The sequence below is a fragment of the Pieris rapae genome, chromosome 13 (assembly GCF_905147795.1).
Source record: "Pieris rapae chromosome 13, ilPieRapa1.1, whole genome shotgun sequence".
Lineage (NCBI taxonomy): Eukaryota > Metazoa > Arthropoda > Insecta > Lepidoptera > Pieridae > Pieris > Pieris rapae.
In genome coordinates this window covers 5,490,886-5,505,584 of record NC_059521.1, presented here as the reverse complement: position 1 = coordinate 5,505,584, position 14,699 = coordinate 5,490,886, and the positions used below count along the sequence as shown (strand labels likewise).

Below are 14,699 nucleotides of genomic sequence, written 5' to 3'. Positions count from 1 at the left end.
CGCTCATAGGCAAGTAAGCGTTACACTCGACGAATTTTATATTTAACGTTTTTATGTGTGCAAAGTGTAATAAAATTAAACTATATTAAATAAATTATTTTATAGAACAGGGGAAAGAACGCACATTACGCAATTTTTATGGTATTTTATAAATAAGTCTTTACAGTTATTTCAATTTTAGACTCTATCTATCTCTATATCCAGTGTTTAATTAAAAACCTTTTATATTATTTCGATGGATTTTATGCATTATATAGAACAAAAATTTATTAAGTGACAATAATAAATTACGATTTATGTCCTTTAAAGATTATTAAAAGTTAGTTAAACATTTATTTATAGTATTAAGAGATATTTATTTATTTTATAGTAACTACTAATACGATAGAATTCCAAAATAACTCACACACCAACTATTCCACATACAAACATTAAAAAATTAAACTTATATTCCTAAATCTCATAACTAACAATATCTAAAGCATTTATTTAATAATAGAGCTGGAATTAATACCTGGTCCTCAAGAAGGGCATAGCCACGCCTGCGACCGTGGCCACCAGCAACAGGGCCAGCTGCAACAACGTCAGCGCCACGTTGAGCAGCTTCACCACCACCACCCGCGGGGGCAACGCCGTCCCTCCCGCATCACCCCCCCCGCTACCAACCCCTCCCGCCCCCCCACCCGCCATCCATTGCTCCAGCTTGCTGATCTGGAAAAATATCGTTATCTCTGTAATAGTTGGTTGCGGTTTGAATCATTATTTTTGACAGGATACATATTTATGATATAAATATTTTCTATATGTTTTGTATATAGATTTCAGTTTTCATTCTATAAAACTTAACGTTTAAGATGATCATCGACTTTGATATTTTATTTATTTTTATATTTCGCATGTAATAAAAATCATAGTTCCATTTTAACTTAGTTTTTACAACTTGCAAATGTATGTAATACATTTGCAAGTTGTAATTGTAATATTTTTAATCTTATATTATGAAAGTTAACATACAAACAACCTATATGTATTTCTATAATTAATAATAAACTATAGAAAAATATGGTTGTGACAAAATTGATATGAAGTTAAAACCAAAGGAATATAAGACATGTTTAAAGCAAATCTAAAAAAAAGTAGTCTTAATGTGAATCTAATTAAACAAAGAAACATGTAAAACCTTCAGTATGCGTGAATGCATAAATGTGTATGTGTGCGTGAGAGTGTGGCTGTGTGTGTGGGCTGTCTGTGTTAGTTTTTGCAACCTGTCATGACAAGACTAGCATTTTTTATATAATTTGTGAGATTATATCTGGATACGTTTCAGAATTCATAGATCGCGAGATTTTATTAAAAAGAAATGGTAAAAATGCAAAAAGGTTCAATACCTTAGTTTGACAGAGGTCTAATGCTTCGTGTATATCTCGTATCCGCTCTTCACTCTGATACTGCACTTTCTCTTCTACATCCGTCAGAGCTTGCTTCAAGTTTTCCACCTGAAACAAATTACATCTCTTCGATAAGATAAAAAATAATTTAAAAATGTTAAATATAGTGAACAGTCATAGAAAAATTGAGAACGTTCAGTATAAATGGTTTAAAACAAAAAAGTTAAAAAGGTGAAAATTATGATTTTCGTTCCAGGCAATTGTGAAAACAATCTATAAATTAAATCTTGTATGCAAGAATTAAATTAAGTTCTTTGATTTTGATTTGAATAATTGATAATTGAATAATTGTGATTTTGTTGCAGCAAATTGTGAAAACTATGTTACACTCAAATTTTTATCAAACAAAATCGATTTCGTAGAATAAAACTTTTCACACTATTATATAAAAATATGACTTTCGGGAGCAACGCAACAACGTCTAGTTTGACAGCCACATAAAGGATTGCAAACCTCTATGTTTTCATGGGGTCTATAACACTAAACTATTTAATCGAATGATTAACCTCATTTTGGTGCAATTCAGTTAAGTCGTTGATTTGTTCTTCAAGCCTCTCCGTCTTAAACCTTTCTTCTTGCAGCGCGGCCGAAAGAAACGATACTTCTTGCGTTAAGTTCTGAAAGTATATATTTACATTATTAATTTTTTTTAAATACTTGAAAATTTCTCATAAAGTGGTAGATTTATTTAACCAATGTAAATTACAGGATTATTTGATTTACTAAAGGTTAAATTTTTATTACTCTTTTTTATTATATACTCGTCGAGCGAGTTTGCTAATCTTACCGAAGACGCGTACAAATTATTTGAAGAAATCTATTAGGTATGAGGATGTGCAATTATTTAATCAATTACCATCTAAAATTCGCAATATTGGTGTGTTTGACAAATTCAAAAAGGCAGTTAAGATGCATGTTAGAGTGAACACAGTTGACTAAAATTGTGACGGCTAATGGCGACGTGTATCTCGCTCGTATATATACATATTAATATTAAATTTTTCATGTAAATAAAATATTTCTGTTTTTGTAATGAGAAATAAAGTTCTTTAAACATTAAATTTTATATATTTAACAAAAATATTATACAGTTAAAATATACCGGTATACCTTTAATGCATCTATTTTCTCCGCTAACCTCTGGTAGTCTTCCCTGCGCTCGCGAAGCTCATTAAGTATTGGTTTAAGGCTAAATGTTGCTTCCGACATGTTGTTTGAACCCGCTTGCGTTGGATATCTGAAATACAATTGAGTATGAAGATTATTTCTTTCTATATCAACATTTTTATTGCCACTTTAATACAATATTGTATGCATAACAATGCCAATCATTTAGTTGGTTGTTCTACTGATAACAAAGTATGATTGTAAAAATTACTGTTGCAGGTTTTTACGTATCAAATACCTGTCAAGTTGTGAACTTTATACAACTTCAAATAAAAATTAACAAAACAAGATAAGCTTTATCTTTATGAAGTTAGATTAACGAAAAAAATAATCTGTGTTAAGAGATACGATATGTACAACCCATCCAATTAAATACATACTAAACTTTCTACTGCATTCTATTTAAGAAATGGAAACCCAACATATACTGTTAAATACAAATCATTAAATAACATATAAAACAACTTTCAAAGAATATTACATTATAATATAACTCGACATTTAGTGTACTCTAGATTACAGATATGCTCTGTAAATATGCGAAAACCTTCATTAAATATTGCTTTAAATCAAAGATTAAAAACGTAAATTGTACTCACGGTGCTCCCTCACTAGTAACCGATGAACTGGGCGAAGCATCAGGCGAGTACTTGGGCGCTGGGGAAGTAGCAGCGCGGGGCAAAGTAGACCCGCGGGGTGCGTTCTCGCCCGCTTCGGACGTGCGAGAGCCTTCCGATGACGCGTTCGCTGCGTTGTAGGCACACTCAATACGGGGTAGATAAATCTTACAGGGCTAACCCGTGGATTTATACAAATGACAGGGTTAATATGTAATAGATTTAGGGCCTGTTTCACAATGTATGGATAAAGTGCCAAATAGCTAGGCAACACATAAATTATTCGAAAGATAAAAGTTCCAAATAAGATACTTCGAATTTCATGACGTATAGCGCTATCTGACAGTCGTGAAACGCAAAAATACTGTTTATCCTACCAATAAGTAACAAATAGCTTATTTGGAACTTATCCGGACATTGTGAAACAGGCCCTTAGATATACATTATTTAAGTCAGGAAAGTATGTTATAATTTACTTAAAGTTACCTAAAATGCTTTGCCTTAAATACCACTTGAAACGTTGACTGCTCGAAAGAATTTATATTTTTTTTGTTAATAAATACTTTTCGTCTATCACAGTAAAATGCTCGGCATACTACTGAAAAAGTAAACTTACGTATTACGGAATACAAACATTAAAAAAAAGTATAACGTAAGCAAAACCTTAGTATAATTTTCTTTTTGCAAAATGCACAAACTTCTGCACTGGAATTGAATATAAATGCAATCAGTTAAAGCTAATAACAGCCCTAAAGAGATTAAGAAACAAGTTTAACGAGATTAACGGATAATAAGATTAAAATTGAAAAAAAAAGGTTTAACAGAACAGAAAGATCTCAAATTCAGATTCCTATAATTATAGAAAATACGACCGTATCGACCGTGTGAGTAAATAAAAAATATAATTATAAGAAGTTACATTGTTGTATTTATTATTAAAATATGTAATTAATAAGCGTAAAAATATATTCCTTTAAAGAAAATATTTTCCTTCAGTGACGTAAGGACATAGCACAAATATATATTTACCTCGTAATTCCATGTGCTGTGGCGCTAGCGTGCAAGAATGACATAATATAAGCAACATGATTGAGTTAAATATATGAACACAATGGGAAACTCGAAGCAAGAAATAACTCGAATCGCAGTAGATTTTAAATATAGTAAAAAATTTGTCAAGTCACTTCGAATCATATCTTGGCCGAATTTTCAAAAGTTCAAAATATGGATCTAAGGTCTATTCGTGTGTCGAATTTCTGTAGAAGTGCGTGATATGTAAAAGCAATTCTGCGAAACGCATATACTTATATACAGAATTTTTGCATAAAACGATTTATTGTGTATTGAGTAAGAGAAAATTAAGTATATTCAAAGCATTGCAAAGAAACAACAATATCTTGACTTATGAAGAATCCAAGTGAACAGCAAGACATCAATATTATAAGCGGTTGTAAGCAGATGAGAACATTGTTTGTTTATAAACAATACTTAATATAAAGTGCGTTAACATGATAAAAAGAGCGTGAAGAACCCTCAATGGTATGAGACATATATATATATATATATAAAATAAGCGCAATTAAAACAGTACTTATACAATTTTCAACAGATGTCAAAGTACCAGAATCATAAGAATCCCGAAACAACCCGTAAATAAAACACTTATATAATTTACTAGCTGACCTGGCAAACGTCGTTTTGCCTTGTACATTATAATAAAAAATAGGGGTTGATCGTAGAGGGTTGAAAATTTAGGGTTGTATACAATGTATTATTTAATGCTGTTAATACAGTTGATAAAAAAATGAAAATTATCTAAAAATTTAAGAAAAGTATTTAGGGATGGACTACCCTTAACATTAAATGATGAAAAATAAATGTTGTCCGATTCCTAGACATACCCAATATGCACACAAAATTTCATGAGAATCGGTCAAGCCGTTTCGGAAGAGTTTAGCCACAAACACCGCGACACGAGAAATTTATATATAAGATAAAACCCACATTCACATTTCTTACGGCATTTTTTGCACTTCAGAAACATTTCACATTTTCGTTTCACGATATACTAAACACTATATTGGTACGCTAAATATAAAGCGGTTAAATTATTACATAATATACTAAATTCTACTCAAGCGACTCGTTCGACGCAAATCGTTTGTGTCGATAAACTGCAGTTATCTGCTCTCCACATTATCTAACAGATTTGACCTCGAATTACATCATGTTTTACCTGTTCATATATGCACATATACAAAATATATATGGCGTGTTAATACATAGTGTAGAACGCAAAGAATTTGGTGATATCATAACGCACAATGCAAATAATATCATAAAACCAAATATAGATAAGAACTATGGCATAATGACCTTTGAAAGGTTGAAAAACAAAGCTCAGGAAATTCAACGTAAAAATGTATTTTAAATAAGAATCGTAACTTTTTTACTTTCTAGTCAAAAAATTTTCAAAAGCTCTCTTAGTTTTAAATTTTCCTGTTTATACAGTGATAACAAACTCCTAAAATTTTAACTGTGTCACAGAATTCGTCGTATTAATTTTATTTAATAGACAAAGACCTTTTTATATTTGAATAGTAAACTTTTTAGCTACAAAGCTAATTAACGGCAATTATTACACCCGAAACCGATATATTGTGCAGTGAAATCAATCTGTTCTTTCTAGTATACTATCACTATTGGAATAAAGATTTTTGGACTACATCAAGATTTTTAATTTTTTTTAATTTTTTTTTTTATAATTTTTCCAAACCATAGCACCATCTGTAGATATAGTCAGTTTTATATACATTTCTTATCATAGACTGCATATGTGAGTCTTCTACCCATAAACAATTATTGGTTCAACGTTATGAAGCTTTTACGAAAAATGTAAGTTGATGAGCCTAATTGACGCTGTATTTTGTAAGATAATTTTGCCCAATTCAGGTTAAATATCGCCTACACAGGTTACATTTGAAACTACTAAAACTGAAAATTACTAGAAGAAGAATTATAACTGAGCGGTAAAGGCAATACCGACTAATGATTATTTTTTAGAGTTAGGAAATAAGTCGCGCAGAAGTTTCTTGTAATATTAGTATAGTGAAGAATTTAATAAGTGTGCAATGTGTATAGATATGTAGTAAGGAAATTAATCTGTTTGACAATATAAAAACCAATTAGATTTATGTGCAATTATAAAATGTGTTTTAGTATTGTTTAATAAATATCTAAACTATTCATTTCACTACAAGATACTTACAGGGACCCGTGTTTTCTGTGAGACAAAACGGAATATTTAGGATTTATACATATGGGTCATGACAATTTCCCGATTATATATAAGAATAATCAAATTACTTACTATATAATATTTATCATTGCTATTGTATACAGACATAATACACACAAAACAACAAACATATTAGTTTAGTTTGCATTATTACTGCTAGTGGCGCCATCCTTCGTGTGCAAATAAAAAACTCGTACTCGTTTTAAAAGAGTAATATAGTTAGTAATAGTGGATATAGATATTTAATTAGCAATTTATAACCAAGGATATCTCACATTGACTAAAAGTATATAAATAAAAGAAATGTTATATAGTTTGTATTTAACAAGACTTATAACATGTGGGCTGAAGATAGTGTAAGCTAATATTAGTTACTTGGTTACTATGGTAACCGATCTTTAACATATTTTATTTGCATTGACCTTATATCGCTTAAGGCGTGTAAGTATATTGAAAATACATATAACATATTATATAGTATTTTAGGACACATTACTTGTAACGGTAAGAGATATTTGCTCGTAATAATAAGCGTTTTAGGTTATTTTATTTTCGAATTAATATACTGAATACTGTCGTGGGGACCAAATGTGTGTGTATTTTATTTTTTAGCCAGATACAAACAAGCATGGAATAAAATTTTTAAAAAAATATGTTATATAAATATGTATTTTCTGTATTGATTTAGAATTTATAAATAAAGAGAATAGAAAAGAATTTAAAAAAAAAATGATATTAAATAGTTTATAAGAAATGTCTTCATTGTTATAAATTTAATACACGTGCGTCAAATATATTCAAGAAAAAATAAATTAATAGTAAGTACTACAGACCGGCCAGATGCGCGATGTTATCAGCGGATCCAAAGCGGTTGGAGCGTGAGAAGAGGTGGGCGAATTCCCTTGGCGCCGCCATTACGCTTCCGCCCAAACCAGTGATTCCGTCGCGTATATTGCCGCCCACATTTCTATAGAAATTAATTATATAAATGGCAACGTAGCATCATTAATTCAGTTTTTATTGGATTTATATTAAAACTCACTTTAGCCCTTGTCCCATATCCCGTAACACTTCCCGTGGTTGTCTGTGTGATTGTCCGCTTGTACCATGTTGCTGTAACAAATATATTGTACTTCATATATTAGGTCCTTACATATGAAATTGGCGTTTTGTATGGGAAAAACAAAAAGTCGAATATTTTTAAATATAATATATTTAAAAATTAATTAATTAAACTATGAACCATTGTTTTCTATGCACTTTTGCCATCTCATAGGTAATTCATTGATCCCTTTACTAAAAAAAAAAAACAGTCGGACGGGAATCAATAAAATCTGTGAAGGCGATTTGGACTAAGACAATTAAGTTAATTTTTTTCCCTTGCAAGAAGTTGTCCAAATTTCGAAAAAAATGGTAATCTGTTGGAGCAAGGTCCGGGGAGTACGGAGGATGTCTTAGACATTCCAATTGAAGCTCTTCTAATTTGGTAGCCGTTTGTTGTGCAGTGTGTGGTCTTTTAATAGTAGTGGTCGAATAACGGTAGAAATTTGTTTTAGAGCGCGGCCACCCTGCCTCGTCTCGCAGGCCACTAGTTTATTTATTTAAATATATATTATTTAATATATTTATGTATATTATCAATATATGTATAGTAATTTGTATGTAGGATGACGTTGCGGCGCCGCACCGCACCTTTAACGCATCGTGTGGCCGCGCTCTAAACTAAGAATGACGTAGTCCATTATTTCAGTGAAAGAAATAGAAATAATATTTCGATTAGGAACATTTATGAAACATTGAATAATAATGTATCCAATAAATAAATTACATATTATCTCATATACGTCTTTGAAAGACTTACCTCCCAGTTTTTAATCCGTTTGTTATATCCATCGAGTTTCTTCTGCAATTGTACAATACAGAGGGCGCTCTTCTGGTTTTTCTTCTCAAACACAGCCTTGATCCGCTGCAACTGTTGTTTATCTGCATTCGCTGCTAACTTCAGGTACTCGTTTACGTTATCTGTTTTAATCAACCGATATATAAGCACTTGAGACTGAGAATTATGTGAAAAGAAATTTATTACTAAGGTTAAAAAATAATATTGTGTTCAGATTTCACTTGAACATTGACCAACTGTTGACATGAAATTTATTAAAACATCTATGATAGATGTTTTAATAAATTTGTTTGTTGTTTTAAATAATTAACAGCTGAAGATGCGCGATATACCACACGAGAATACTTTGAAATAGGTGTGAATACCTAGGTCTAAGTAGTATTTACACTGTTTTATAACAATAAATCAAAATTTGAATACTACTGTTCAAGAGGACTCTGAACAAAAATAGCAACATTTATATCGTAAAATTAAGTCTATGAAAAATCTATGAAATACGTTCTATTTATACTAAAATAGATTTATTTATTTATTAACCAGTAAACATAAGCCAAACTATAATTTAAGTATATTATATAAAATTAAAATTGATTTTTTTGACAGATATAATATTGTTATCATAATAAAAATAATAACGATCAATTAGTCAAAACTCGTACAAACTGATACAGAAAATGGAAAAAAATAATTAAATATTCAGTAAATAAATAATATAAATTAAGGATGTATACTCACCATCTCTTATAGTTTGTTCGAGCCGTATAAGGTCCTTCGTTCTCTCAATCTTACTGTTGAGATGCGCAATCGCAGCCAGTGCCTTCGCAGACGCCACATTGCCTTCACTATCTTCCGCTAAAATTATAATAACAATAACGAACACTTGCTAATGGTAAAAATATTTATCTCCAATACACAATTTTGAACTCTAAAGCATAATCCATTGGGATTATCTAGTAATACTTGTTCACACAGTTTAAACTGTGTAGAAACGATTATTTCTAATCTCGACTAACATTTGTGCAGAGGCATAGTGCGCCTTGATCAAGAGGCTATACATTCGTAAATAGTGCTTAAATAATACAATGGTTGATCTTACTATGATTCCGCTAATATCAGAAGACAGTTTGTCAGCCCAAATAATCTGCGCGTCAACACATTTCAGTAATCCAAAGTTTTTTAATAATGGCAGAATACTATATAAAAGATGAGGCTAAGATCCTTAAATAGAACGGAGAAGGAGAAGGAGGAGAGGAAGAAGGAGGTAGAAATTGCACTAATAATTGTAGAGCCTTTATCAATGTTGTTTCAACACAACAATTAATCGTTAATTATCGCGTATTATATTTTATTGTGAAATTACTTACATCCTTGCGTTAAATAATCCCCATCTTGACCTGAAAAGTACATTAAATTCATACATAAAAAACAACATGAATTTTGTAAAACAATAAATCTGTCCTTTTCATTAAAGCCTAAATACAATATGACAGAAAGAGACAAAAGACTACTAAGCTACAAAAGCGTAAAAATACTGATGGTACTTTCTTTATAAAGGGAATTAGTTTTGTAGTATTTTTAGTACATTTTTCATATCAAAAGGAGAGTTATATGTTAACTATTAACTATGACACGTGTTGCTAGGTTACCTCTGTAAGCCGGTGAGCCATATTCATCAGAAGAAAGGCCATATGAGACATTAGGGCTGTACACAGCGGTGACATAGTCTCCAGGAATTATATTCGATATATTCTTCTTTTGCGGCGAATCTTCTAAACTGAAATTTAAAGTTCGTCATGAGAACAAAAAGGTTATAAATGTCTTACGTATATATATCTAAAGCTGACATAAGAGGAATTGTTTTTAATTATTCTTATACAAATCCCCTTCTCATATATAAACTTACAATAAGCATCGCATTTACACTTAGTTGATAAAAACCTGTCGAAATGTCGTGATGTGTTATTTTACGAAATCAGCCAGGAATAGTGTATGTAGTGTAGTGTATGTACATTAGCATGTATTGTGAACACTAACTCAAATTTATTTTACCAACGTCTTTTTATAACTAAGAATGTTCAGTTATATAATTAATAATTTTTAAATTTTTAAGTCGTCATTTATTTAAAAAAATCTGATCACTTACTATTATCGGCCAAATCAAAGTAAAATTACTAACTAATTCTGTATAATATACCGCATAAATGACGCCAAAACAGCACATAGTCTATCCGATACATCACTATTTTTTTCAGTATTTTCTAGCAAAAAAATTGATCAAATCTCCACAAGGTTTTGTGTTGAAATAAATTACAAAATATTTTCTTTGTGAATTGAAGTTCGTAATTCAAATTTTACGATATGATAAAATTTGTGTAAAATAGTAGAAACTGAAAAGTATTGTTACAAAGCAAATTGGCATTATACTAGAAAGTTGCTTATCCCGATAGGTTTCAATAGCCTCTCCAATTAAAACTGTAACTGGCTTAAACTGCATCGGATGAAAAGTGTATGTCAAGTTGCGAATAAATTGATTTAATATTATAAAATTACGTCATTCTAAGTGAGTTAATTGATAATAGTTTTTTTTTCTGTTTACGGTCGCTTTTTACTCATTCGATTAAGGAGTACATAATATTCCTTATTTTACAGATATAAGGGCATTTTAAAATAAATAATTATTTTGTCTGGCGATAAAATTTCCGTGAATGTAACTCTAACTCCAGTATTCGTCTATCTATCTATCTAATCATTTTTAAATCTAATAGGCAAGTAGGTGATCAGACTCCTGTGCACACGTCGTCGACTTTTTGTGTCTTAGACATGTCGGTTTCCTCACGATGTTTTCCTTCACCGTTCGAGCAAATGTTAAATGCGCACATAGAAAGAAAGTCCATTGGTACACAGCCGGCGATCGAACCTACGACCTCAGTTATGAGAGTCGCACGCTGAAGCCAGGCGGCCAACACTGCTAGATACGACAAGAATAAAGTCACCCGGTTGATATAGTATATACATTTAAATACAGAACTGAAACTTACTCTCGTGACGTATTTCCGGTTGCGTTAGCAGAAAGGGGACTGGTACCGAGATCCCTGGAATGCGACTTTACGTGATGAGAACGAGGCTCTCCGTGACGGGACGATGAATCCTGAAAATCCAATTATAGAAAATATTTGTCTATTATATGTAAATAATCTTCAAACACAGACACATTTTGTGTCATTTAAGATAAGTTGTCTATATCCATGTTCCGTTTACATTTATCTGCCATTGACCTTTCGATAAAGTTATTGCTGAAATGAATTATGTAACATTCCTCAACAACTGATTTCATGATATTAGCAAGATTTCCAATATTCTTAGAGCATGTGAGTATAGTGAACAAGCAAGGGAAATCAGTGGACTAGCAAGGCAGCTAAGTTGTTAAACTGTCTTATAAACGCACTATCACAGAAAAACTCTTGACCAACAACAAACATCTGTCATTGACATCATATCTTGTAATAGACTGAGTGATAACTACTCGTGTTTTTCTTCTTCTTGCCTAATATCACCGATTACTGCTTAAGCAACTATTTTAAATTGTTGGTACATACACTGACATGATGAACCGTGGACGGCGACTGGACCCTCGATCGTATCAACGCATCGTCAGTCAAGGCGGGATCTCTGGCCAGATCCACTGTGGACGGGGACTGGCTTCTACTGGATGCCTTACTGTGCCCATGTCCAACGTGCAATGTATCCATACTAAACGTTTATATGCATTTTCACTTATTTAACCCGCTTAGATGATTTTTTGAATCCATTGTTTTGTGTATCTGGAAATAATTAGTAAATAAATAACCAAGTTTTAACGAAGCAATTGGACTTGGGATACGAATTTGCGAGCCTTCTGCGTCCATGGGCGGAGGTGTCGCTTAACATAGGTCAGCCTCACATCAGTTTGCCCATGTCTAAAAAATAAAGTCATTGATCTATTTGGACAAATCGGTATCTCAACTTAGTTTTGTGTCGCGCAACCCGGACATACAATGACCACTATTTAAGCCTTGACTTATTAGGCTATCTCGGAATGTGGTTAAAAAGTGTATTAAGAATACACTTTTTCAACCAAATTAGGCTTTTTAAAAAATTAGTTAAATATATTGAATCTCAATTAGTTAAATGTATTGAATACTTTTTGTTTGTTTGTTCCCTTTTGTAAATCTTTTTGTAGTAAAATGTATCATGTATTCCATCTTTGGCTATATTTTCAGTGTAATTGTTTTAAATTATATATAATTAATGTTAGCTGTAGGATTACGAAATAAATTAATAAACTAATAAAACGAAGGTTTATTTAGTAAGGTTATAATTTAATTGCGAGTGGATTCAGAACAAAGTTTATTATAATTTTCATAAACGTAACTAAGATAGCTCGTAGCTATGCATGCTTCGTTGTCTCTCTTGAATAACAAAACACTTTCCAATTCCATAAACGAATTTCTACCGAAAAGTCGACAATGAAGGTTCTTATTACATTACTATAACTTATGAATGTTTAACTTATAATTCAATAGTTCGTCGTATTAATAAATAAGATAGTATCCGCATTATATAAATTAAATCTTTATAATCTATAATTTTGTTTAGGTAAATGGAACACTTTCCACTCTTTAAAAAAAAGCAAGGTCCAATAGGGTAGACAAGATTTAGACTAAGATATTTTATGCGTTCGTTATTAACCTATGAGACGTTTGATAAACAAATCACAGGCGTTACCGCCTTTTTAGGTCTTGGCCTCAGATTTCTGTTTCTGCCTGACGATTATTAGTCAATCTGATAGGCAAGCATTTAAGTGTCTAAGGCACAGCGGTTTCCTCACGATGTTTTCCTTGAACGTTCGAGCGAATGATCAATACACACATATAAAGAAAGTCCATTGGTGCACACCTGCCACCTGGGGATTGAGCCTACGACCTCACGCTGAAGCCACTAGACCAACACTGCTTTGCTACATGCACATATTAATTTCACAGTTGCAAATAGAACATATAGAAAATCAATCATTTATACGAAGTTGAACGCATTGTGTATTTTTAGCTCAATATGTATGAATGCGTTTCTCGGCTATAAATTTAATTGAATCGAGCCATAAACGGGACATGCTGTGACGGTTGCCTGTTTCGTTCAGGAAAGTGCCGACTGAAACACTTTATATGATTCACACATTCTAATGTTTCTGGATTCGAAATACGAGATAAATGTACAACACATACAAACAATAAAGGATAAGTACAAAGTTCTAGTACGGTAAACGAAAACACAACGCAATCGGCACGTCTAGTGTTTATTTATTTATTAATTTTATTTTCCACTACATTATTCTACCTTAACAGTTACTATTAATTCGATAGAACGCCAAAATAATACCCACACCAATTATCCCAATTATCCAGAAGGCTGATTACCTTCATGCCTATAAAGAATAATAAAACAGAGGCAGAAATATGTCTGCCCAATGACCATGTGATACGAGAAGATGGGTATCAAACGTAACCCTTATTAGTGCGACAAAACCGAAAACAATCAAATTGTTGGTCACACAATGAAGGAAAATTGCGTCAGACAGCCAGCTAATATTAACTTTTATTCATCTGTATTACAGATGAATTAATTTATCCAAAGTCATATTTACCGGTACTTTCTTGTCCCATTAGAAATACATTTCAAAATTAATTACGAAACAAACATCAGACATGCTAGCTAATTTATAGCTTTATAGCGGTAATCCAATTCGCTTATCTACTAGGTTAATTGCAATCGATTTTTGTGCGTCTCCGCCAAAATGTATGCTCATATAATAATTATTTGTTTAAATAACTACACTCGTATTTTACTTTCCTAACTGTTACTTGTTAGTTTATGAATTAGACACATAATAAAATTACAGTCCACAGATAAAGTGAAATGGTGTCTAACTTTGAGAAGTATTAACAGAAACTTAGTAGGAACGAACTAAAGATGTTTATTTGTTGCAAGAACTCATTGAAATAAAATTGTAAAAATTAAATCAATCATATTATTAAGCAGTCTTGGCATTGGTTTCAACGTGCGATTCTCAATCTTGAGGTCGTAAGATTTTCTGTTTATGGGCATTTAACACTCACTCGTAATGTGAAGGAAAGCATTCCTCAGGAATCCGGCATGCCTTGGTACCAAAAAATCACAGAATCAGGCATAAACGCGTAACACAAAAGGCTGATCATTTACTTGCCTAGAAAAGA

General features: G+C 31.8%; 1 protein-coding gene across 4 annotated transcripts in view; it reads right to left on the bottom strand.

The window, feature by feature from the left end:
• The window catches only part of LOC110998996 (transmembrane and coiled-coil domains protein 2), a 32,419-nt gene that overhangs the window by 2,590 nt on the left and 15,130 nt on the right, over window positions 1–14,699 (bottom strand). The window contains exons 2-16 of one of the 4 annotated variants that reach the window (XM_045630658.1): window positions 12,027–12,251; window positions 11,469–11,578; window positions 10,077–10,204; window positions 9,795–9,824; window positions 9,166–9,282; window positions 8,392–8,552; window positions 7,573–7,643; window positions 7,364–7,497; window positions 6,501–6,515; window positions 4,262–4,285; window positions 3,215–3,362; window positions 2,559–2,685; window positions 1,955–2,065; window positions 1,389–1,496; window positions 515–711 (exon numbers count right to left, since the gene is read on the bottom strand). In XM_045630658.1, coding sequence (XP_045486614.1) covers window positions 515–711; window positions 1,389–1,496; window positions 1,955–2,065; window positions 2,559–2,685; window positions 3,215–3,362; window positions 4,262–4,285; window positions 6,501–6,515; window positions 7,364–7,497; window positions 7,573–7,643; window positions 8,392–8,552; window positions 9,166–9,282; window positions 9,795–9,824; window positions 10,077–10,204; window positions 11,469–11,578; window positions 12,027–12,179 — 1,634 coding nt within the window. In that variant the 5' untranslated portion in view covers window positions 12,180–12,251. The remainder of the gene's footprint in view (window positions 1–514; window positions 712–1,388; window positions 1,497–1,954; window positions 2,066–2,558; window positions 2,686–3,214; window positions 3,363–4,261; window positions 4,286–6,500; window positions 6,516–7,363; window positions 7,498–7,572; window positions 7,644–8,391; window positions 8,553–9,165; window positions 9,283–9,794; window positions 9,825–10,076; window positions 10,205–11,468; window positions 11,579–12,026; window positions 12,252–14,699) is intronic. The other 3 variants (XM_045630659.1, XM_045630660.1, XM_045630661.1) reach the window with 3 other exon arrangements.